The 23,337-nt window shown below is 36.0% G+C and overlaps 1 protein-coding gene across 1 annotated transcript in view; it reads left to right on the top strand.

The window, feature by feature from the left end:
- The window catches only part of ADAD1 (adenosine deaminase domain containing 1), a 50,327-nt gene that overhangs the window by 10,847 nt on the left and 16,143 nt on the right, over positions 1–23,337 (top strand). The window contains exons 6-9 of the mRNA XM_001503028.7: positions 3,557–3,682; positions 7,812–7,935; positions 10,117–10,287; positions 11,281–11,510. Coding sequence (XP_001503078.1) covers positions 3,557–3,682; positions 7,812–7,935; positions 10,117–10,287; positions 11,281–11,510 — 651 coding nt within the window. The remainder of the gene's footprint in view (positions 1–3,556; positions 3,683–7,811; positions 7,936–10,116; positions 10,288–11,280; positions 11,511–23,337) is intronic.

Here is a 23,337-nt window from a genome sequence, read left to right as displayed (position 1 = left end):
TCATACATGTAAAATTCTTAGATCATGCCTGGTGCACAGTAGGTGCTCACTAAATAGCAACTATTTTATTAAAATACTTTATCATATTAACATTGTATGTTAGTTGTTGTGTGCTTTTCCCATTAGATTATGAATCCCCTGAAAGGCAGGAAATTATTCTTAATTTATACATTGCCTACATAGTGGCAACACATCAGACTTTAAAATTTCGAGTATTTGTAGGATTAAAATGAAAAAGAAAGAGAGCCTTTCTCTCTCTTTTCCTGGACTGGAGGTTAGGATTTGTAAACAGTTTTATGCCTATTCAAGCTTGGTTTTTCATTGTCTTTCTGAGACAAAGAAAGGATGTGCACGTTTGTGTGGTTGCATGGAGTAAAAGGAACAGACCCGGGAAAATAGGCACATTCAAAAGGCAAAATCTAGTAATTGTTACATATAGTCACTTGACCTAACAGTCATAAGAAGTGATGACCAGAAGGGCAGTGAGGGATCAGTCCAATAGCAATGATCTCTTAATATGGAACAGGACTCTAGCCTTTTCATTTCAGCCTCTGTGGACATTTTTAATGAATACTGGGATAGAATCCCAGGTCAATGATGGGCAAATAATGTAGATTACTATTACCTGAGGAAACAGATCAGTCTGTGAGGAAGAAGGTGTATGTGGTTAACAGTATGTTTAAAGAAATACAAGAGTAGAGTCAGGTTTGGTAGGCTGTCTGTTTGATAGAAGTCAAATATCAGTCAGAAAAGAGAGCAAACATCATCCTTCAAGCTTACAAGTAAACACAGGAGTTGGACATTATCACTTGAAGAAAAAAGATTTGAGAGCCTCAAAAATCTCCTGAACAGATCCTGTTCGGCCAGTTATAGAGGGTATCACTATTTTACAGCCTGTCTACCTTCTTTTGAGGAAGATTAGCCTGAACTAACATCTGCTGCCAATCCTCCTCTTTTTTCTGAGGAAGACTGGCTCTGAGCTAACATCGCGCCCATCTTCCTCTACTTTATATGTGGGACGCCTGCCATAGCATGGCTTGCCAAGTGGTGCCATGTCCGCACCCGGGATCCGAACCAGGGAACCCCAGGCCACCAAAGTGGAAAGTGTGAACTTACCCACTGAGCAACCCGGCCAGCCTCTAGCCTGTCTGCTTTGCCTTGTTTTAACTGGACCATATCTTCATTAAAAGTAGTGATACAGTCACGTGCCACATAACAATCTTTCGGTTAACAAGGGACCGCATGTATAATGGTGGTCCTGTAAGATTAGTACCATGTAACCTAGGTATGTAGTAGGCTATACCGTCTAGGTTTGTGTAAATAGACTCGAAGATGTTCGCACTGATGACAGATTTCTCAGAACGTATCCCCATTTTAGCAGTGCATGACTGTATATTAGTTCTGAAGATAGATTCAGGTGACTCATGATACTGTTGCTTGAAATTAGCAACTTGGAATCAAAGAAATGGTGTTAATTGGCATTATGTATGTCATATTTTTATCTCATCATTCATTTCCAATAATTGGTGAGAACATTTATTTCCATAATAGCCAGCACACGTGTATAGGGAAAACAGTATTGCACTTGCTCCTTATTCCTTCAGATACATGCTAATGATAGTTACATTTAGTAACTAAGATTTGATTATATTCACAATATTATTTCTTTCAACACTGAATTAAGATGAATGTGTTAACTCCCAAATGTTCTTTATGATATTCAGGTGCAACATTTTTAATGTGCAGCAAAACATTCTCTTGCCACACACACATGATTTTCTGTCAGAACTTATTTTCTATTTTATGTCATAGCACATTTTTGCTAACTGTATAGTCCATGATTAAATAAATCGTAGTACATTCATTCTGTGGAACCATTAAGAGTGAGGTAGCACTAACATCTACCCTTGAATGATGCCCAAGACCAAGTAAATGCAAAAAGTGGGTTTTAGCATGCTCCAATTTTATTTTTTTAAGTGATGTATGTGTATTTTTATAGATGATTTCTCAAAATATCCGTAAGAAACTGGCAATAGTTGTTTCATTTGCAGGAGACTTATGTATCTCGCTTGTATTGCTGTTTAAATAAATAGTTAAACTTTAAAATAACATTAAAAGAATACTGCTTCTCCTATATCCTGAGTTTTTGGTGATAAGCAGAGGCAAGTTGCTGAGTACTTCTCATTCATATTTTTACTAGATAAGGGCCAAAAGCTAATTTCTACAACACAAATTTATGGTTTTGACCATTTTAAGTGAAATAATATATGCCAGCATGCAATGTTAATAATGATCACCTCCAAATTGTACACTTTGTGATTGGATAAAACAACTTACCAGTAGTTCATTCTTCTTTCCTTTTAGAGCTTCATTTTTTGGTTAACTTTTTGACTGTTCTTTTAGTCTTTTTGATAATGTGACTTTACCTTTTTTTTATCAAGAAGAGAGCACTAACATTAACAAAGAAAAATTCAAGTTTAACAAATATAAACAGAAACATTTAGATGGGCTAGGTGAAATGAGCTGTATCCAGTTATCAGAATATTAGCTGAGACTGCTAACATCAAACTTTATCATTTGTGTGCCTTTTTAATGTAATGTTTATTAAGCAGGTAAAAAGAATTTTTGTGAAAATTATAGTTAGTTATACATTTCATATATATGTAATGCATGAGAGCGAAGTTGTTCCATTGCTTTTCCCCTCTGAAAATATTAAGTGGACTGTAAACCACTTGGTAGGCTACTTAGCAACCATCATGAAACATCAGTAACTATCAGTGGCTTACAACTAAACTTTGAGAAATACCATATTAAGTGATTCTGCAACCTCCCTAGAACACTAGGGATACACAAGCATATATACACAGAACAACAGATGGCCAGGGCCCTTACTCCAGAATCTCAAGCTCTGTTGTGTTTTTTAAAAAAAAAAATCCATGGGTAACTTTTGATGTATATTCTTGGTTGTAAAATGTTCTACGGTAATCCAAATTACTTAAAGCTATCCCCTTTCAAAGTTTGGGACTTTTTTAGTGGGAACATGGAACAGTATCAAGAGTCTTAAGTGCTTAGTGCTTTGCAGTGATACTCAGTGGGGCAAATACTAAGGAGAGTATTTTAATTGTCACAGTGATTGGGGAAGACTCCTGTCATTCAAGAGATGTTGGTTGTCTGGCATTGTGGGACAATCCTATACAACGAAGAATTGTCTTGTGTCCTGTATAACTTTTGAATCTTTCGGAATATGTAAATCAAATAAAGATATATAAAGTATAAATCAATATATAAATATAAAATATAAAACCAAATATAAATCACTATTGTCTCATATGTAATACTAAGACATCTTTTTACAAGAAGTTAGCCAAAAAGTTCAATAGCTTGTGTTCTTTTAGAATTGAATACTTTGAAATCTCAGTCATGACGTAAATTAAAACTTGCTTACATATCTCTGTAAATTATTCACTCATTGAGTTGTAAGTTTGTAATAGGAATAATAGAAGCCTCTGAGAGATAGCACAATGTTCTTCAAATCCATATTGCATTTTTTTTCTAGAAGGAAGACATATTCAGTATGCCAAGATTTCACAGATTGTTAAAGAAACATTTAATCAACTAGTTTCTGCTCATTCAGAATATCTGAAATGTAGCAATTCATTGGCAGCTTTTGTAATTGAAAGAGGTAAGTCCAAATATCTGGGATGTGTTGAAAAACAAATATCTTAATGATCTGAACTATACTATAGTAGTATTTTTTAATGGATTTTTATCTTGCGTTTCATCACTGTCTCTTTAGTACTGCCCCAGTTGAGGATACTTTTGCAAGATGTTTATTTATTTTTATTTTTATGCTTTTTGGTGAGGAAGATTGGCCCTGAGCTAACATCTGTTGCCATTCTTACTCTTTTTTTTTTTCTCCCCAAAGCCCTAGTACATAGTTGTATATCCTGGTTGTAGGTCATTCTAGTTCTTCTATGTAGGATGCTGCCACAGTGTGGCCTGACGAGTGTTATGTAGGTTCACACCCAGGATCCAAACTGACAAACCCTGGGCCACCAAAGCAGTGTGGGTGAACTTAACCGCTTGACTGTGAGGCCAGCCCGGTATTATACTAGTATTTTAATTAACTATCTTTACCCCTGTTGATAACGGTGTCACGTTGATTTGAAGTGGCCTTTTCTAGTAGATGTGGGTCATTAAACACAAAGGTTCTCAAAGATAGAGATAACGTATACTGACCAGGAGCCAAGAGAGAACTGCAGAATAGTAAATGCCTAACATTTTAAACAATAACTCTATTGGAACCACTACCCATCTGAAATATAATCCCCATTATAACAAATGTTGAGAAAGGCTCTATAAAAATTAATGTATTTTCTTCATTTTCAAGTAAGAAAAGATTAAAATATGAAAAGCCATGAGCCTCTGGTCTTTATTGTGGATGTTATGATGTGATTCCAGCTACATTTTATCTTTTATTACCCTTTAATGTTCTAGACTGATCATTGATTAAGTGTTTGAATTTTATATTCGTCTCTGAATAAGATAGATGATATAAAAACAACTTGAGATTTGGCCCCATTCTTAAGGAGGTTTTATGATCTAAATGACGAGAGGATGTACATATACTGTTGAAAGTCTGATGATAAAAAAAAGTTAAAAACTATTTTCTGTAATACAGAAATGCATGAGAATTCATAGATAGAGAACTGGGAGCATGTGAGACTTAAGCTAAAACTTTCAGGGTTAGTTAGGTTTGAATAAATAGAGGAAAGGAAGATATTCTTGGAGAGAGAAGGACGTGAGGGAAGAGAGCAGCAGTTAGAAAACTGTTTATGGGACAATGAGAGAGAAATTTATTTCTAGTGCAGAATAGTATATACACAGGAGTAATACAAAATACAGTTAGGTTGGTAGGATATTACTAGACTATGGAGTGGCTTAAAAGCTAGTCAAAAGTTAGATTTAATGAGATAGATAATAAGCTGTGAAGGATTTTTGAACAGGGATTGATAATGTACTATAATTATGGAAACATTAGTGTCATACTCAACTGTGCTACTTAAATAACTTTGGGCAAGTTATATCCTTAATATCTCTGCTTCAATTTTCTTCTCATTTCTTAAAAATAGAAATAATAACCTCTACTTCCAGGAGTTGTTAGGATTAAATATGATAATGTAAGTATTTAGTACAGTACTTGGTGTTTAGTAAGAGCTTAAATTGTATCTGTGATGATTAAGATAAATTGATGTTTAAGCAATAATTGACAACAGACAATTTTTTAAAAATGTTACAGTGATTGAACCTGAGTTAGAGAATCCCAGCTTAGATGCTTGTGATGGAGTACTGTACTAGAGTTGAGGTAAATATGAACAGGAAGAGAAAAAAATATTTCTAAAAAATTAACGTAATAAGATGAAGGTGGCGACAAATGATAGATGAAATAAGATGAATAAAAAATAACATCATTTCAGCATCATAGGAGAATGGTGTTTCCATATGCACAGGGAATCTGGAAGTGATGTGAAGTTGTGTGGAGAAGAGCATGGGTGAGAATAATAAATTGGTTTTAGAAATATGACTGTGAATGTGTGGTGGGGAAAGCCTGAGTTAAAATCAAGTACATGTTCCTGGAGTAATTCACACAATCAGTACACATTTTAAATGTATTACTAGAAGCCTCAAATGGGTATTTCTCATTGCCGCCAGCTTGTGTCTCCAGTAGGATTGGTCACACATTCCCTGTGATGGCTGTTTCATACTTTTGCTTTGTCCTCAAATACCCCACAGCCTCTCTTATATCCTTGCTCTCAACTAATGGCTTTGTCTCATAATTTTTAATTGGGTCTATAAGAAGCTATCAAATCAAAACTACCTTCTGTCCTCTGCCACCAAATCTGTATACTTTACTATATTTGTATCCATCTTCTCTACTGTTACAGTGGAGGAAGGGTCTCTTCTCTTATAGACTAATCCCTTCACTTAAAGCCTGATTCCATTCCCTCTCACATCTTGATGAATGTCCTTCTTTTGGCTATCCCCTCTATCTTCTGCGTTATCAAACTCTATCATCTCCGTGAAACACTGCAGGCCAAATTACAGAGTTGAAAAGGAAGCTAAATTCTTGGCTACACTATTGCCCTTTATAACTTGGAACTTACATCACCATTCCAGAACTTACACTAACACTGTGTAATTACCCTTTTACTACCCCTAACTGGAGCAGCTACACTAGAGATAATGGAGCCTTTAATTTTTCCCATTTAATCCTAGTCCTCCTCCAGCATTCCCCATCTCAGTGAATGGCATCCACCCAGTTGCTCAGACTGAAAACCTAAGTCATCCATTATTTATCCTTTTCTGTAACACCCTACAATTCATCTTTAAGTCCTTTTTGATTATATCCCCAAACTCAACCTCATATATGATCATTCTTTTCCGTTTAACTTCCATCATTTGAGTCTTAAGTCATTGTCTCTTACCTAGACTACCGTAACAGGCCCTCTAATTCAGTTTCTTGAACCTTACATATAGCATTCTCCACACAGGGGAGTGATCTTAAAATGTACCCGATATGGTTTTTGCTTCCTTACTTTAAGTAGCTCTGCCATAGCTCTTGGGTAAAATCCACAAACTCCTTAGCATGGTTTATCATGCCACTGTCTCGAACCTCGCCTTATGCCATTCTCTTCCCTCCCTTTACTGGAGCAGTTACATTGGTCTCTCTTTGCCCGGCATCTGCACAAGCTATTTCTTTTGACTGGAAAACTCTTTACTTCACTCTTCATGCTCAGTCATACTGAAACTTAAATTCCATTTTGTAGGGAGGGATTCTCCCAACTAGTCTGCATGAGGTAACCTCTCCCCCCATTATTGTTTTCGTTAGCCCCCTAGTTGTTTCCTTTAAAGCAATTATCACAATTTGTGGTTTTAGTCTTTTTTTAATGTCTCTCCTATTAGAAGCTTCTTTAGAGCATGTCTTGTTCAGCATTTTATTCCTGCCATCTACTTCAGTGCCTGGTTCTTGGTAGGACCTCAGCAATTTTTGTTGGATTAGTGAAAATCCTTTAGCTAGTTGAAAATGTGAAACTGAACTTTATTTGAAAAACTTAGACCAGAGATTTTCTGAAATCATCAACACAGAAATGAAAAACAGAATGAGCAAGATATTGAGAGGAGAATCTTTAGAGAAAAAAGAGCAATGAGCTAGTGACTGGGCTATAGAAAGACCCCATAGTTAGGATGTGAAAGGAAAAAAGAATTGTGTATCTTCTGAGCATAGAATGTCAAGGAAATCTCAAATGAGGTACAGCAAAAACGTAAGTGGAGCAGAACTACTGAAAAAAGCGTAAGGTGCTTGTTTCTTCAATAAAAGTGGTTTTAGTGGAACAGAGAAGGAAACCATGATTTGGTTTGTAGAGCGTTTGAGTGGATTAAGGAAAAATTAGAGACATTATATGTAGATAATTTAAGACAGAAATAGAAGGACAAAGAAAGTCTCTTAGCAAGCCAAATAAATCTAGATGTAGAAGAAATACATGCATATTTGAAAGGATATCTGGTGATTCTGTTGATTGTGGTAAAAATTTAGATGAAGTATCAGATTATAAAAGTCGACTTTTTAATTGAGATATTTATTTTTAAAATTTTGCTTCTTAGAACACTTTCAAACTTGTATTTGAAATCCTGGAATTATCTTTTTCATCTTTTTGGTCAATATATTTTACTAACTTTAAAATGGTAAGTTAGAGGTGGAGGTTGAAGAAGGAGATCAAAATAACATGTTACTGTTAACCTTTTCCTCTCAGCTGGACAGCACGAAGTTGTAGCTATAGGCACAGGGGAATACAATTACAGCCAGTGCATTAAGCCAGATGGAAGAGTGTTGCATGACACTCATGCTGTTGTTACGGCAAGAAGGTCTCTCCTTAGGTAAGGTGTAACAAATATATTTAACGCCATCAAATATTAATGCTCTCAGCACAAAGTAACCACGTACATAGCTTTATTTTCAAATGGAATTTTGCTGGTCGTTGATCCAAGGATGTGACAGTTTCTTATCCAAGCTATCTGATTATTTCTGTGTCACTTTTGGAAACCTTATTATAGTAACTGCAATGTCTAGTCTGTTGATTTTAGTGGCTTGTATTATCAAGACCTTATGTACTTAGTTTTAAGAGTTTTACAACCTTTTCTTTTTAAGATAAAAATGCCATTTTTATTACTAAGTATTTGAAGAATATAGGTTTAGATCTGGACCAAGTAGGGTTGGTAATATTTCACCCCTGAACTAGACATACTTATGCAAAGGCAGCATCAGAAACTGATGGATTTCCACTCATGAGGTCTGTACAAAGTTTACAATATAGCAAAGTGTAGATAAGGTATTCTTTAGGCTGGCAGATCTCGAAGAGAAAGAGAGAAAGGATCTGAGGTGAGCATGTCTAGTTTTTTTCCAAACTCGTTAGTCACTCTGCTCCTTTAAAGAGGAGTGAATAGCAGGTAAGAGAGAAGCCAGGAGTGCTACTTTTCTGAAGTCCTTTCATATGAAAACATGAGAAGTGGGAAATAGGCATTACCTCCTGCAATATCCACCAGCTTTTGATTCTTTTAAGCCATTGGGCTTACTCTTTATAAAACTTTTTTAATGGCAATTTTCATACACACATAAGTGAGAATAGGATAATGAATTCCATCATTCTCTTATCAGCAGTGATGCCATATCCACTTATCAGCATATCCAATTATTAGCATTCTGCTGTTCTTACTTAAGCTATGCATCCTCACTTTTTGTTGGTGGTTTTTAAAAAAGAATTCTTAATTTAATGTTATTTTTTGCTGAGAAAGATTTACCCTGAGCTAACATCTGTGGGCAATCTTCCTCTGTTTTGTATGTGGGCCGCTGCCACAGATGAGTGGCGTAGTTGTGCACCTGGGGACTGAACCCAGGCTGCCGAAGCGGAGCATGCTGAACTTTAAACACTGGCTACTGGGGCTGGCTCAAGCGGTGGTTTTTTTTGCCAGAGGATTTTAAAACAAACTTAGACATAGTATTTTTTCTGAAAAACATATATATCTGTAATAAGGTAAGAATCCTATAATTTTAAAAGGAAAATTGGCGGAAGTTGATGAAAATAATGAAACTCATTGTCCTTCCATTCACCTTGGTGTTTGTTGAGTTCAGGTTGACCTCTTTAAAGCTACCTCTTTGATAATTCTTTCTTTTCATGCTTGGCACTGTTATATACTGGTGCTTAATTTTTTATTACATATTTTTGATGATAGCATTAAAATCATGGGTTTTGTTTTTGTTTTTAAACTTTTTTTTAAGATTTTATTTTTTTCCTTTTTCTCCCCAAAGCCCCCCAGTACATAGTTGTATATTCTTCCTTGTGGGTCCTTCCAGTTGTGGCATGTGGGATGCTGCCTCAGCGTGGTTTGATGAGCAGTGCCATGTCTGTGCCCAGCATTCGAACCAACGAAACTCTGGGCCACCTGTAACGGAGCGCGTGAACTTAACCACTCAGCCACGGGGCCAGCCCCTAAAATCGGTTTTTTAATAAGCAAAATAGTATCTGTCCCTGATTTGATTAGTAGTAGTCTTTCAGGAGATCTGCTTCACTTGTTAATATAACTTAGGGTCTTCATTGTGTTGTTTCTATGCTCTTGTGTTTTTGTCTTCAGAACTACTAAGGAGCAGGAACCAAAGTTGTTGATGTTGTTTGTCTGTTTTGTCAGGGAAGGGGAAAGAGAAGTAAGGCAGAAAATTAACGCTTCACTTAAGAGGCAGGGGACAGAACTGTCTGAGAAAGAAGGGAAGAATCAGTAGAGAAATGGATCTTTGGCAGGATCATTTGAGGACTCAAATGTGAAATGAGAGTGGAGGAGTTAAGACTGGTGCTTTAAGGGAGGTCACAGGGCAGACTGGGCTCCAGTAGAGGACTTCTCAAGGGACTTAATTTTTCATTAAGGTTAAGATTATTTTAGGAGTTTTTATCAATATCAAAACTTGTGACATACAAGGACATTGCTCATGACACATATGACTATCATGCTTGTTAAAATACGTCATTTTTAAATTTTATTAATAAAATTATACTCCATTTGTTTTAGGTACTTTTATAGACAACTCCTACTCTTCTATAGCAAAAATCCTGCTATGATGGAAAAATCAATATTTTGTACAGAACCAGCTTCTAATCTGTTCACTCTCAAACAGAATATCAACATTTACCTCTATATGAACCAGTTGCCTAAAGGATCAGCCCAGATTAAGTCACAATTGTAAGTATTATGAACATTGTTTTTAAAAGCAACTAGGATGACTGTATGATATATTCTAAATCCTACAGCAATATAACAGGTAAGTTCATATCTTTTCATATTCCCCCTCTGGACTTCAGGTGTTATTTGTAGGCTGTGAGAGGCCACAAATTCTTTCTCTCTCCCCTCTTCTCAATCTGATCTATTACTACTACTTAAATGTTCCATTACCAGTACTTAAATATTCCACCTCACCACTTTCTTTTCTGTGCTATTCAAAGTCTTCTACTCCTCTCTAGTGTTAGGACTTCATAAACTTTAGGAAAGTATGGATTAATGCACTTTTCACATACCAGTACAGGAGTTAAGCATACACAATCTGTGGCCAAAACTTCATTATCTTAATGAATGGGTAGCATCAGCATAAAATTCAAACTGTACAGACAAACGCAAAGAAGAAAGTAAAATTCACTTCATGTCTGACGATTTAGGGATAACCGTGGTTAATATTTTGTTAAAAATCCTTCCAGTAACATCTTTGAAAACAAGAACAATGAGTGTTCGCAGAGAGAAACTTCAAGAAAAATAATTTTAGGTTTTATTGTTTTAGCATATTTCATTGGAGATGAATCTTGAGTACGAATTGTCAGTTTTCTTTTTTTTTTGTTCCCTTACCTTGTAGTTTTTAAATTTTTTCATATGGAGGAAAAAATCACGAACTATGGTAGGAACAAAAATAAGATTTTCATTTGATTTTAAGGGACGTAAAGAATAGCAATAATATGGAGTTCATCTTTGTGGGAAGCTCTTAATGTGGTTAATTTCTGTTTGGTATTGATCTTGTGGAACAAAGTCACTCCATTCCTACCTTGCTTTGGGTTTGCATCTGTTTCTATTACCGGAATTAAATGTACACTGGCAAGTTAAACATGTTTGAGAGCAATTCTTACGTAAATGTAGATTTTGCTTTGTCAGCTTTGTTTTTTAAAGGGAGACACTATTTTCTTTCTCTAGGCGTCTTAATCCACATTCTATATCTGCATTTGAAGCCAATGAAGAACTGAGTCTCCATGTGGCTGTTGAAGGCAAGATTTATCTGACTGTCTACTGTCCTGCAGACGTTGTTAATAGAGTAAGCAGTATGTCTTCAAGTGACAAACTAACAAGATGGGAAGTGCTCGGTGTACAGGGAGCATTGCTGAGTCACTTTATACAGCCAGTTTATATCAGCAATATACTTGTCGGTGAGTGGGATTTCAGTATCTCCTGACATCTTTCACTAAGTTAAATACACTGTATTTTATTTATCCGTGTGAAATCAGATTTTGCACACATGAAGCTTTATTTAAGGTTAAAAAAAAAAAACGGATCCACTGTTTTGTTGAGCTTTTCATGGTAACTTGTATTCATACTTAGTATAATGTGACTTTTGTCATCTTACTAGGTTACTAAGAATGCTTCAGTTTAGCCAATTAGCTGTATTCTGTCTTGAACTTATACTTTTATTTGCATAATGTTCAGGTTTTTTTTAGTTTCTTTTGGAAGTGGTTTCCTTGAACTTCTCAAATCTAAAAGCTTGTATTTAGTTATCTCTGAAATAAAAAAACATAGTAAATGTTCATTTTGGTTCTTTCATATCCTTATTCTTTTTTCTTATGTTTGATTATGATCTCAATCCTTTTGATTTGTCAGATGAGTCACAAGTAACTAGAACACAAATAATGTGAATTAATAATTTCTGTCTTTGGTGGGGAATATTACAGAATGCTGTATTTGTATTTGAATGGTTTTCCAGACATTGTCTCATCAACAAACAACTATGGAGCTCCTTTGTATAGTTTTCATAAAGCCCTTGGTGTTTCAAAGCTTTAGTTACTTTTGTGAAACAGTTTAAATACTGCCATTACTCTTCTCTCCTTTGTCTTCTGTTAATTTTTGGTAATGATTGCACGTGTAAACTTTAGACCCTTGCCTGGGTAATATTTTTGTTTTTAGGTGGTGTTCTTTCTGTTATTTGTTTTTTTGTTGTTGTTCTATGTATTTTATACCCATTTCCTTAGGAATTTCTCATAGGTAATATTTTTCAGTTCCATATGTATACAAGATATTGTATTTTCTTGCCATTTTTGGTTTGGCTTTAAATTGTAAAAAGGAAATAGTTATTTATTTTTCTAATGTTAAGCTTATTTTCTTTGTATAGGAAATATATTACTTGGTTCACAATTCAAAAGATTCAAAAGGATGTTCAGTGAAAAGTCATGAGGGTATATAAAGAATTTCCTCATTATTATTCATGGCTCACTGTATGGTATTTCTTTGTATAAATGTATCGTGATTTATTTAACCAGTTATAGGTTTATGGGATTTTTTTTTTCACTGTGGTAACATTGGTTTATAACATTATATAAATTTCAGGTGTACATTGTTATGTATTTCAGTCTCTGTGTAGATTAGATTATGTTCACCACCCAAAGACTAATTACAATCCATCACCATACACATGTGCCTAATCACTCCTTTCGCCATCCTCCCTCTGCCCTTCCCCTCTGGTAACCACCATCCAATCTCTGTTTCTATGTGTGTTTTTGCATTATTTTTATCCTCTACTTATGAGTGAGATCATATGGTATTTGACTTTCTCCCTTTGATTTATTTAACTTAGCATAATACCCTCAAGTTCCGTCCATGTTGTCACTAATGGTTGGATTGTATCATTTTTTATGGCTGAGTAGTATTCCATTGTGTATATATACCATGTCATCTTTATCCATTTGTCCTTTGATTGGCACCTAGGTTGCCTCCAAGTCTTGGCTATTGTAAACAATGCTGCAATGAACATAGAGGGGCATGTATCTTTATGCATTCATGTTTTCATGTTCTTTGGAAAAATACCCAGCAATGGAGTAGCTGGATCATATGGTAGATCTTAATTTTTGAGGAATCTCCATACAGTTTTCCATAGTGGCTGCACCAGTTTGCATTCCCACCAGCAGTGTATGAGGGTTCCCTTCTCTCCACATCCTCTCCAACACGTATTTCCTGTCTTGTTAATTATAGCCATTCTAAAAGGAGTGAGGTGATCTCTCATTGTAGTTTCGATTTGCATTTCCCTAATAGTTAATGATGTTGACATCTTTTCATATGCCTGTTGGCCATCTGTATATCTTCTTTGGAGAAATCTCTGTTCAGATCTTTTGTCCATTTTTTAATTGGGTTGTTAGTTTTTTTGTTGTTGAGATGTATGAGTTCTTTGCATATTTTGGATATTAACCCCTTATCAGATATATGGTTGGCAGATGTCTTTTCTCAATTGGGCAAATTAGGTTATCTTTTCATCTTGTTGATGGTTTCCTTTACTATGCAGAAGCTTTGTAGTTTAATGAAGTCCCATTTGTTTACTTTAGCTATTGTTTCCCTTGCTTAGTTACACGTGGTACTTGAAAATATGCTGTTAAGACCACTGTCAAAGAGTGTACTACATATAGTTTCTTCTAGAAGAAGTCTTACATTCAAGTCTTTAATCCATTTTGAGTTAATTTTTGTGTATGGTGTAAGATAGTGGTCTACTTCTATTCTTTTGCCTGTGGCTGTCCAGTTTTCCCGATGCCATTTGTTGAAGAGACTTTGCTTTCTCCTTTGTATGTTCTTGGCTCCCTTGTCGAAGATTAGCTTTCCATAGATGTATGGGTTTCTTTCTGGGCTCTTGATTCTGTTCCACTGATCTCTGTGTCTGTTTTTGTGCTAGTACCATGCTGTTTTGCTTACTATAGCTTTGTAGTATATTTTGAAATCAGGAAGTGTGATACCTCCAGCTTTGTTCTTTTTTCTCATGATTCTTTTGGCTCTTTGGGGTCTTTTGTTGTTCCATATAAATTTTAGGATTCTTGGTTCTGTTTCTGTGAAAAATGTTGTTGGAACTTTGATAAGGATTGCATTGAATCTGTAGATTACTTTAGGAAGTATGGACCTTTTAACTATATTCTTCCAATCCAAGAGCAGAGAATATCTTTCCTTTCTTTGTGTTGTCTTCAATTTCTTTCAACAATGTTTTCAGTGTACAGATCTTTCACCTCTTTGGTTCAGTTTATTCCTAGATGTTTTATTCTTTTGTAATTGTAAATGGGATGGTATTCTTAATTTCTCTTTCTTCTGTTTTGTTGTTAGTGTATAAAAATGCAACTAGTTTTTGTATATTGATTTTTGTATCCTGCAAATTGACCATATTTGTTTAAGCTTCTTTGGTGGATTCTTTAGAGTATTCTAAATATAAAATCATTTCCTCTGCACATAGTGACAGTTTCACTTCTTCCTTTCCAATTTGGATCCATTTTATTTTTCTTGTCTGATTGCTCTGGCAATCCAATACTACATTAAATAAGAGTGGTGAAAGTGGGCATCCTTGTCTGTTCCTATTCTTAGAGGGATAGCTTTCAGTTTTTCCCCATTGAAAATGATATTAGCTGTGGGTTTGTCACACATGGCCTTTATTATGTTCAGGTACTTTCCTTCTGTACCTATTTTATTCAGAGTTTTTATCATAAATGGATGCTATATCTTGCCAAATGCTTTCTCTGCATCTGTTAAGATAATCTTGTAATTTCTTTCTTCATTTTGTTAATGTGTGTATCACATTGATTGATTTGCAGGTGTTGAACCATTCCTGCATCCCTGAAATAAATCCCACTTGATCAAGGTGTATGATCTTTTTAATGTATTGTTGTATTTGATTTGCTAGTGTTTTGTTGAGGATTTTTGCATCAATGTTCATCAGTGATATTGGCTGGTAATTTTCTCTTTTTGTGATGTCCTTGTCTGATTTTGGTGTCTGGGTAATGTTGGCTTAGTAGAATGATTTAGGAAGCTTCTCCGCCTCTTCAGTTTTTTGGAGGAGTTTGAGAAGAATAGGTATTAAGTCTTTGAATATTTGGTAGAATTTGCCAGGGAAGCCATCTAGTCCTGGACTTTTATTTTTGGGGAGGTTTTTGATTACTGTTTTGATATCCTTACTGGTGATTGGTCTATTCAAATTCTCTATTTCTTCTTCATTCAGTTTTGGAAGGTTGTATGATTCTAAGAATTTATCCATTTCTTCTAGATATCCAATTTGTTGGCATATAGTTTCTCATAGTATTCTCTTTTAATCTTTTTTATTTCTGAGATGTCAATTGTAATTTCTCCTCTTTCCTTTCTGATTTTATTTGTTTGAGCCTTCTGTCTTTTTTTCTTGGTGAGTCTAGCTAAAGGTTTGTCAATTTTGGTTATCTTTTTAAAGAACCAGCTCTTGATTTCATTTTTTCTTTTTTTTTTTAGTATTTCATTTATTTCTGCTCTGATTTTTATTATTTCCTTCCTTCTGCTGATTTTGGAGTTCTTACTTTTCCATTTCCTTTAGGTACAGTGTTAAGATTGTTTATTTAGGATTTTTCTTGTTTGTTGAGGTAGGCCTGAATTGCTATAAACTTCCCTTTTAGAACCACCTTTATTGTATCCCATAGATTTTGTCATGTCGCATTTTCATTTGTCTCCAGATATTTTTTGATTTCTCATTTGATTTCTTCATTGACCCAATGGTTGTTCAGTAGCATTTTGTTTAATCTTCACATATTTGTGGCTTTTCAGATTTTCTTTCTGTAGTCGATTTCTTGTGTCATATCTTTGTGGTCAGAAAAGATGCTTGGTATTATTTCAGCCTTCTTAAATTCATTGAGACTTGTTTTGTGGCCTAATATCTGATCAATCCTGGAGAATGTTCCATTGCATTTGAAAAGAAAGGGTTTTCTGTGGTTTTTGGATGGAATGTTCTATGTATATCTGCTCAGTCCCTCTGGTCTAATGTGTTGTTTAAGGCCAGTGTTTCCTTATTGATCTTCTGTTTGGATGATTTATTGATTGGTTTAAGTGGAGTGTTAAAGTCCCCTACTATTATTGTGTTACTGTCTATTTCTCTTTTTATGTCTGTTAATAATTGCTTTGTATATTTAGGTATCCTTTTTTGAATGCGTAGATATTTACAAGTGTTATATCCTTTTGTTGGATTGTTCCCTTTATCATTATGTAGTGCTCTTGTCTCTTCTTACAGTTTTTATTTTAAAGTATTTTGTCTGATATAAGTATTGCTGCTCCACCTTTCTTTTCTTTGCCATTTGCATGGAGTATCTTTTAACATCCTTTTGCTTTCAGTTTGTGAGTGTCTTTAGGTCTGAAGTGCATCTCGTGTATGCAACATATATATGAGTCTTCTTTTTTTATCCAGTCGGCTACCCTATGCCTTTTGATTGGAGCATTTAGTCCATTGACATTTAAAGTAGCTATTGATAAATATGTACTTACTGCTATTTTGTTACTTTTTTCCTGGGTGTTTTAGTAGTTCTTCTCTGTTCCTTTCTTCTTTTACTCTCTTCCCTTGTGGTTTGATGGCTTTCTATAGTATTATGTTTGGGTTCCTTTCTCTTAATTATTACTGTATTTATTATAGGTTTTTGGGTTTGATTACCATGAGGTTCATATATAATAATCTATGTGTATAGCAATCTAGATTAGGTTGATGGTCTCTTTAGTTTGACCTCTTTCTAAAAGCTGTGCTCTATTGCTCCCTTCCTTCCACATTGTGTTTTTGATATCACATCTAACCTCTTATTTTGTGTGTGTGTATCCATTACCCTCTTATCATTGAAATAGGTAATTTTAGTACTTTTGTCTTTTGACCTCCATATTATCTTCATAGGTGGTTGATCTACTGTCTTTCCTGTATTTTTGCCTTTGTCAGTGATTTTATTGCTTTTTTTTTTTTTTTGATAATTTTCTTAGTCCTATTTGTGGTCTTCTCTTTCCCACTTAAATAAGTCCCTTTACCATTTCATGTAAAACTGGTTTCTTGGTGCTAAACTCCTTTAATTTTTTCTTTTCTGTGAAACTCTTTATCTCTCCTTCCATTCTGAATGATAACCTTGCTGGGTAGGGTATTCTTGACTGTAGGTTTTTTCCTTTCAGCATTTTAAATATAGCATGCCACACCTTTCTAGCCTATAAGGTTTTGGCTGAGAAGTCAGCTGATAACCTTATGGGGTTTCCTTTGTATGTCACTTGTTGCCTTTCTCTCGTGGCTTTTAGGATTCTCTCTTTATCTTTAATTTTGGACATTTTGTTTACAATGTCTCTTGGTGTGGGCCTCTTTGGGTTTATCTTGTTTGGTGCATTCTGTGCTTCCTGTATTTAGATGTTTATTTCCTTAGGTTAGGAAAGTTTTTCAGCTGTTATTTCTTCAAATAGATTGTCTGCCCCTTTGTCTTTCTCTTCTGCTTCTGGGACATCTATAATACGAATGTTAGTGTGCTTGATGTTGTCCCAGAGTTCCCTTAGACTATTCTCATTCTTTTTGTCTTTTTTCTTTTATCTGTTCAGCTTGAGTGATTTCCTCTAGTCTTTTGTCCAGCTCGCTGATCCATTCTTCTGTATCATCTACTCTGCTACTGAGTCCCTGTAGTGAATTTTTCATTTCCAGTATTCTTCGTTTCTCATTGGTTCTTTTTTACATTTTCCGGTTGTTTGTTGACATTCTCACTGTGTTCATCCCTTCTTCTCCCAAGATCAGTGAGCATCTGTATGACTTTTTGTTTGACCTCTTTGTCAGGTAGATTATTTCTGTTTCATTTCGTTCTTTTTCTGGGGTTTTGTCCTGTTCATTCCCTTACTTGGAACATATTCCTTTGCCTCCTCATTTTGCCTCTTTCTCTGTGCTTATATCTATGTATTAGGTGGGTCAGCTGTGTCTCCTGATCTTAGAGAAGGGGCCTTATGTAAGAGATGCCTTTTAAGGCCCAGCAGTGTGCTTCTCTCTCATCACTAGTTCAAAATGTTCCCAGAGTGACCCCTGTGTGGGTACATGTATCTTTCTGTTGTGGCAGGGTTGCTCTTGCTGCAGGTGTCTAAGGAACGTAGGCTGTCCCCCTGGCTGGCTGGTTGTAATGCTCAGTTGTGTGGGGCTGCTGTGGACCCTTTAGTCAGTTTATCAGGTTTGGGGAGCCCCAGCACTGTTGGCTACAAGGTCTAATAGCACATTCCTGTTGAAGTTTTTCTAAGTGAGTAGGCCCTCAGCGTGGCTGGTTCCTAGGCTCAGGGGCTTACAATTGCTGTAGGGCTCTGGCCTACACGGCTGTTGTCAGCTCTCTCAGGCTTGCAGCTGAGTGGAGCTGGCCCCAGGCATGGGAGTACCCAATTGTTTCAGGCTTTGGAAGGTGGGGCTGGTCCCCTATGTGGCTGTTTGTGAAGCACAGGTCTTCTGTCACTGATCAGCGGCACCCTCCACAGGTCCACATACACGTCAACACAGTCCTGTCCCATGCACACTTCCTGACCCCCTGGAGTGTACCCAGTCACCCCACTGCAGAAGCCCCACACACTCCACCAATGCCCCACCCACTCCACCCACTTCTCACGCATGCCCTGCCCCACAGAGGTGGACTCACTCACCTGCCTGCAGAGCATCGAGGCACCCAGTCTGTGCAGGCTGACAAATTGCCTGAGGGCTTGCTGTTGGGTGGGGCCAGTCCCTACAGCAGGCTGCCTGCCCTGGCTGAGCTGGATTAAATCGGTGCTCTAGTGGATGGGGCAGACCCTGGGCTAAAAGGCCAGGAGAAGAACTCCAGTGGTGTCTGCCAGCATTTGTGTCAGCACGCCTGTACTAGGTCACAATAATGGCTGCCACCAGTGTCTCAGTCCCTGGAAAGGTCTTACCTCTCACTGAGATGCATCAGTAGCTTATCAAGTGAGTCTCTCTTCACCAAAGGACTGTGCACCTTTCTTGTTGTTTTAGGTTGCTTTCTGAAATGGGTGAATTTGTGTGTGGGCCCTTTAAGAGCTGGGTTTTTTGCCCACTTATGTCCAATAGCTTTTCTAGGGGTGTCCCCCGTTGTAGTTAATAGCCAGCAAAGCCAGATATTATGACACTCATCTCAGTTGTACAGTCTGCAGGATGCTCTTAGTGGTAACATTCCCTTGCTTGGGTCCCCCGCTCCTCCAGGGAAGGCTGTGTAGCTTAGGGTTGCTTCTGGTCAGCTGTGAAGTGCTGTGGCTTGCAAAGGTGGCTTTTTTCCTCTCCAGAAGGAATTTCTGCCTCTTCCACCTCAGTCAGGGCTGTCCCTTGATGCAGGGGTTCTTTTTATCCAGTTTTCAGTTCTCTCTCAGGGGTAATTGTTCCAAGAACAGTTGTAGCTTGGTTGTGTTCATGGGCGGAGGTCAGTTCAGAGTCTACCTACGCCGACATCTTGACACAAGACCTGATGGGATTTTCAGATTGTTTCTAATCTTTTGCAGCTGCCAAAATGCTACAGTGAATGACCTTTTTACATTTGTTATTCATACATGTAAAAGTATATAAGGTGAATTCCTGAAAATAGAATTGGAGGTCGAAGATGTATGAATTTGCAATTTTGAAAAATATTACCAAGTTACCCTTCAAATCACACTCCCACCAGCAATATATAAGAATGCCTGTTTACTCATACTCTCAGAAGTGATTATTTCCGACTCTGCTTTTTCAAAATATATATTCTTATAGATGATACATTTCTTAGATTTAATTTGGTTAATAAAGTTCTTTTTTACCATGTTTTCTTTTAGTCACTTCAGATACTCTCTCTCAGACACTTCACACTTTTCTCAATCTGCTAGCAAAGGTTATTTTTGTTCTTGATAAATGTCTATAAAGTATCTAAGAAATATCTGTGCTTTCTGTAGAATCAATGCTTTAACATGCCAGGCTTTCTTTGAGTATTGTGAAGAGAGAGATTTTAAAATTTGTCATTTGCATGACATAACTCTATACTGTATTTAGTTTCTTAAATGGATAGATATTGATTCTTTTAAAATTATTTAGTATTTAGTGATTTGGAACAGGGGTTTAAAAATTAGATCTCATCATTTTGACTGTCATCTCATACCTACCCAGGGGGAGCGCTAGGTAGCAATAAAAACACTGTAAGACTTTGTAGAATTGCTTCTTCTGTCTTCCTTCACATCTTTGTGGGACACATCTAAAGCTAATTGATTGGTGTTCTGTCTGGTATAACCTGAACGATTTTAGTCTGTTTGTTTGTAAAAACTCCAAATTTCTGGACCTCTTAAGATCTTTACTGTTATGTTGGGGGATAGGAGGTTTGAGGCCCAGGAACATACATTTTAAAAGAGTACCACCAGGTCATTCTGATACAGATGATGTGAAAGGCTCACTTTGAGAAATACTCATATAAAGTGTGTGTACACTAAAAGAATGTGATTTGGACAGCTAAAAACATCTCAAGAGTTCCTGGAACTTTATTGGTCATCTAGTACAGCTTCTTGCTTAATATACAAACTCTTATTTATACCATTTCTGATAAAGCATCCAGTAATGTGGAGTATAGGATTTAAAGGCAGTCTATCCCATTAATTGAATAACTCCAGTTAAAAAAAAAAATCCTCCTCATTTAGGAAAGTTGCTGCCCTTAATGCTGTGCTGAGTGACAGTACAGATTAAATCTAATTCTTGGATGATAATGACTTTGTCCCCTTTACTCTTAAGTCTTGTGAAATCTTTTGCAGTTCTTTGATTCTTAAAAACCTAAGTTAATTTAATAGATCAGTTACAAATGGAGAGAGTATTGTATTTTAAGACTTGATTTAACTTTCCAAGAAGTTTACAGAAACAAGTTTTTCTACAGATGTTCTCAGATATTCATTTTGTCATTTTATGGAAGTACTCTTTTTCTTTTTTAAGAAAAATTCTTAGGCTTGCATTTAAAAAGGCATTTACTATTATTTGCATAGAAAATAATACAGAGCAATCTGGTAAAAAATTCTTTGGATATTAAAAAATAGCTGGGCTTATATTCATTTTCAAGCTTTTTAAGGTATATTTTGTGAATTTAGTATCCCATTAAGATAAGGTCGTCTGTCTAAATACTTCATCAATGTTTGTCCAGAGATATTTCCATCCAGGAGTTCTTTTTGCATGCTCATTTGAATTGTACAGTTGGATTGTAGAGAATACCAAATGGTGATTTCCTCCTAGTAAAGGAATCTATTTTAAACATAGTTCATGGGACTTTTAAGAAGCATTTGACAACCTTAGAGATTCTGTTATTCATTCCTTTCCATTTTTTTTCAGATCAGTAATGTGAGGTTCAGAATTTTAACAAAATACTTACCCCAAATCATTCAGTTTGCCTCTTGGGAGAGCCTGGATTCAAACTCAGTTTGTGTAACTTCTCATGCCGCTGCTGTTTGTATTAAATTGAGTTTTGAGAGCTTTGAGCATAGCCAGTGACTAGAACCTCTGCTATGTCTGTTAAACTTGACACTCCTGAAACAGGTGCTTTTCCTTCCTCCTCTTGGGCTGGTTTGTACTAGGAGGTCAGTAAGTGTTCCATGAATAAATGCTTTGAGTCAGCATGTTTTAGTTTTGAAAGTGCTTTTATTTTTCTACTTAATTCTGCTGCCTGGAACACTTGAAAAATAAATTTTATCTTTTATTTTTTACTCTTGTTGCACATTAGGCTCTCCTGAGAAGCTTTTAAAATAATATGGGAATGGTACTGGTATTAAATATCTTAATCCCTAGTGATTCTAATGTACATCCAGGATTGGTAATTACTGCTCTCTGATAATCTAATCTTTTATATTCCTTTTTCATCATACCTACTGTATGCTAGGGGCTGTGCACTATTACGTAACTCTCAGGGGCACCATTTGCATAAAATACAGAATGAGGATTTGGAATACAAAGACAAGATGCTTCCTGCCTTTTATGTCTTCTCCTGTCCGGACATCAGTTGTGTTTCACAGGAACATAATTTGTTTTCTCCAGATGTTCTGTAGTATGTGGGTGATGGTGTTAAAATGTAATCCCTCAGACTATGATGTTCCAGATTTGGTATGACCAGTGTATAGTTCTTTAATAATGTTGTATTCTTTGATCTAGACACTGTATTTTTATTAATGCAGACTTAGTTTGTATTAGCTGTTAAAGCAACCATTTCTGTTGACTTAGATTACGCTTATGGTGGACTAAGCTCCTGAGATCTTTGCTCTATGAAAACCTGTCAGATCAGGTCTGCTGTAATCTTTGATTAGATTTAACCTTTGACTTTAAACTTTGATTTTCATGTTATTATTTCATATTATTTTGAATGAATCAAATAAAAATTTACCAATTATATGACATAATTTTACAGATATAATTTTCCAGGAACAAGGTTTAGCCTCAAGAGAAGCATACGTATATAAAGGCCAAAAATAAAGTTTCTAAGAAAATATTAATATACTTATTTTTTTCATTAAATTAGCTTTTATACTACCCCATTAAAACATCTAGGTGAAACAATTTGATGTTTAAGAAATCTTACGTGGATTTTGACTTGGAGGATTTTTTTCTTTTTCCAAATGTGTCTTGCTATTTTAGGCACAACCAGTGTCTCATTATCTTACTACAGTATGTCTTAGTCTGTCTGGGTTGCTACAAAAAAAATACCATTGACTGGGTGCCTTAAACAGCATTTAGTTCTCACATTTCTGGAAGCTGGGAGGCCCAAGATCAAGATGCTGACAGATTCAGGGTCTAGTCCCATTTCTTGGTTCACAGATGACCGTCTTCTCACTGTGTCCTCATATGGTAGAAGGGGTGAGGGTCTCTTTTATAAGGGTACCAATCCCATTATGACCTAATCACCTTGCAAAGGCCCCACCTCCAAGTACCATCACGGTGGGGGTTAGGTTTCAGCATATGAATTTTATAGGGACACATTTAGTCTATAACACAGTTTGTAATAAATACATAACATTTTCTTTTGAATCCATGTCTTCTGTTCATTATAGATACAGTGACTATTCTACAGACCCTGTTTCTTCCCAACTTTTTTTCAGTGCCCAAGTATATCTTTAATATAAGTAGCCTTCACTTATTGATATCTCTTGATTTGGAACATTCGAAGGATGCTTAGAAAAAAGGATGTCAAAAGCAACTCATCTTCTTTTACCTCATTTTCTGGTTCCCAAATAGTCATGATAAATGTAAGCTCAGTAGCTGTCTCAACAATT

The sequence above is a fragment of the Equus caballus genome, chromosome 2 (assembly GCF_041296265.1).
Source record: "Equus caballus isolate H_3958 breed thoroughbred chromosome 2, TB-T2T, whole genome shotgun sequence".
NCBI classification, from domain to species: Eukaryota; Metazoa; Chordata; class Mammalia; order Perissodactyla; family Equidae; genus Equus; species Equus caballus.
The sequence above is the reverse complement of the archived record's forward strand: the minus strand, read 5'-3'. Positions and strand labels throughout refer to the sequence as shown.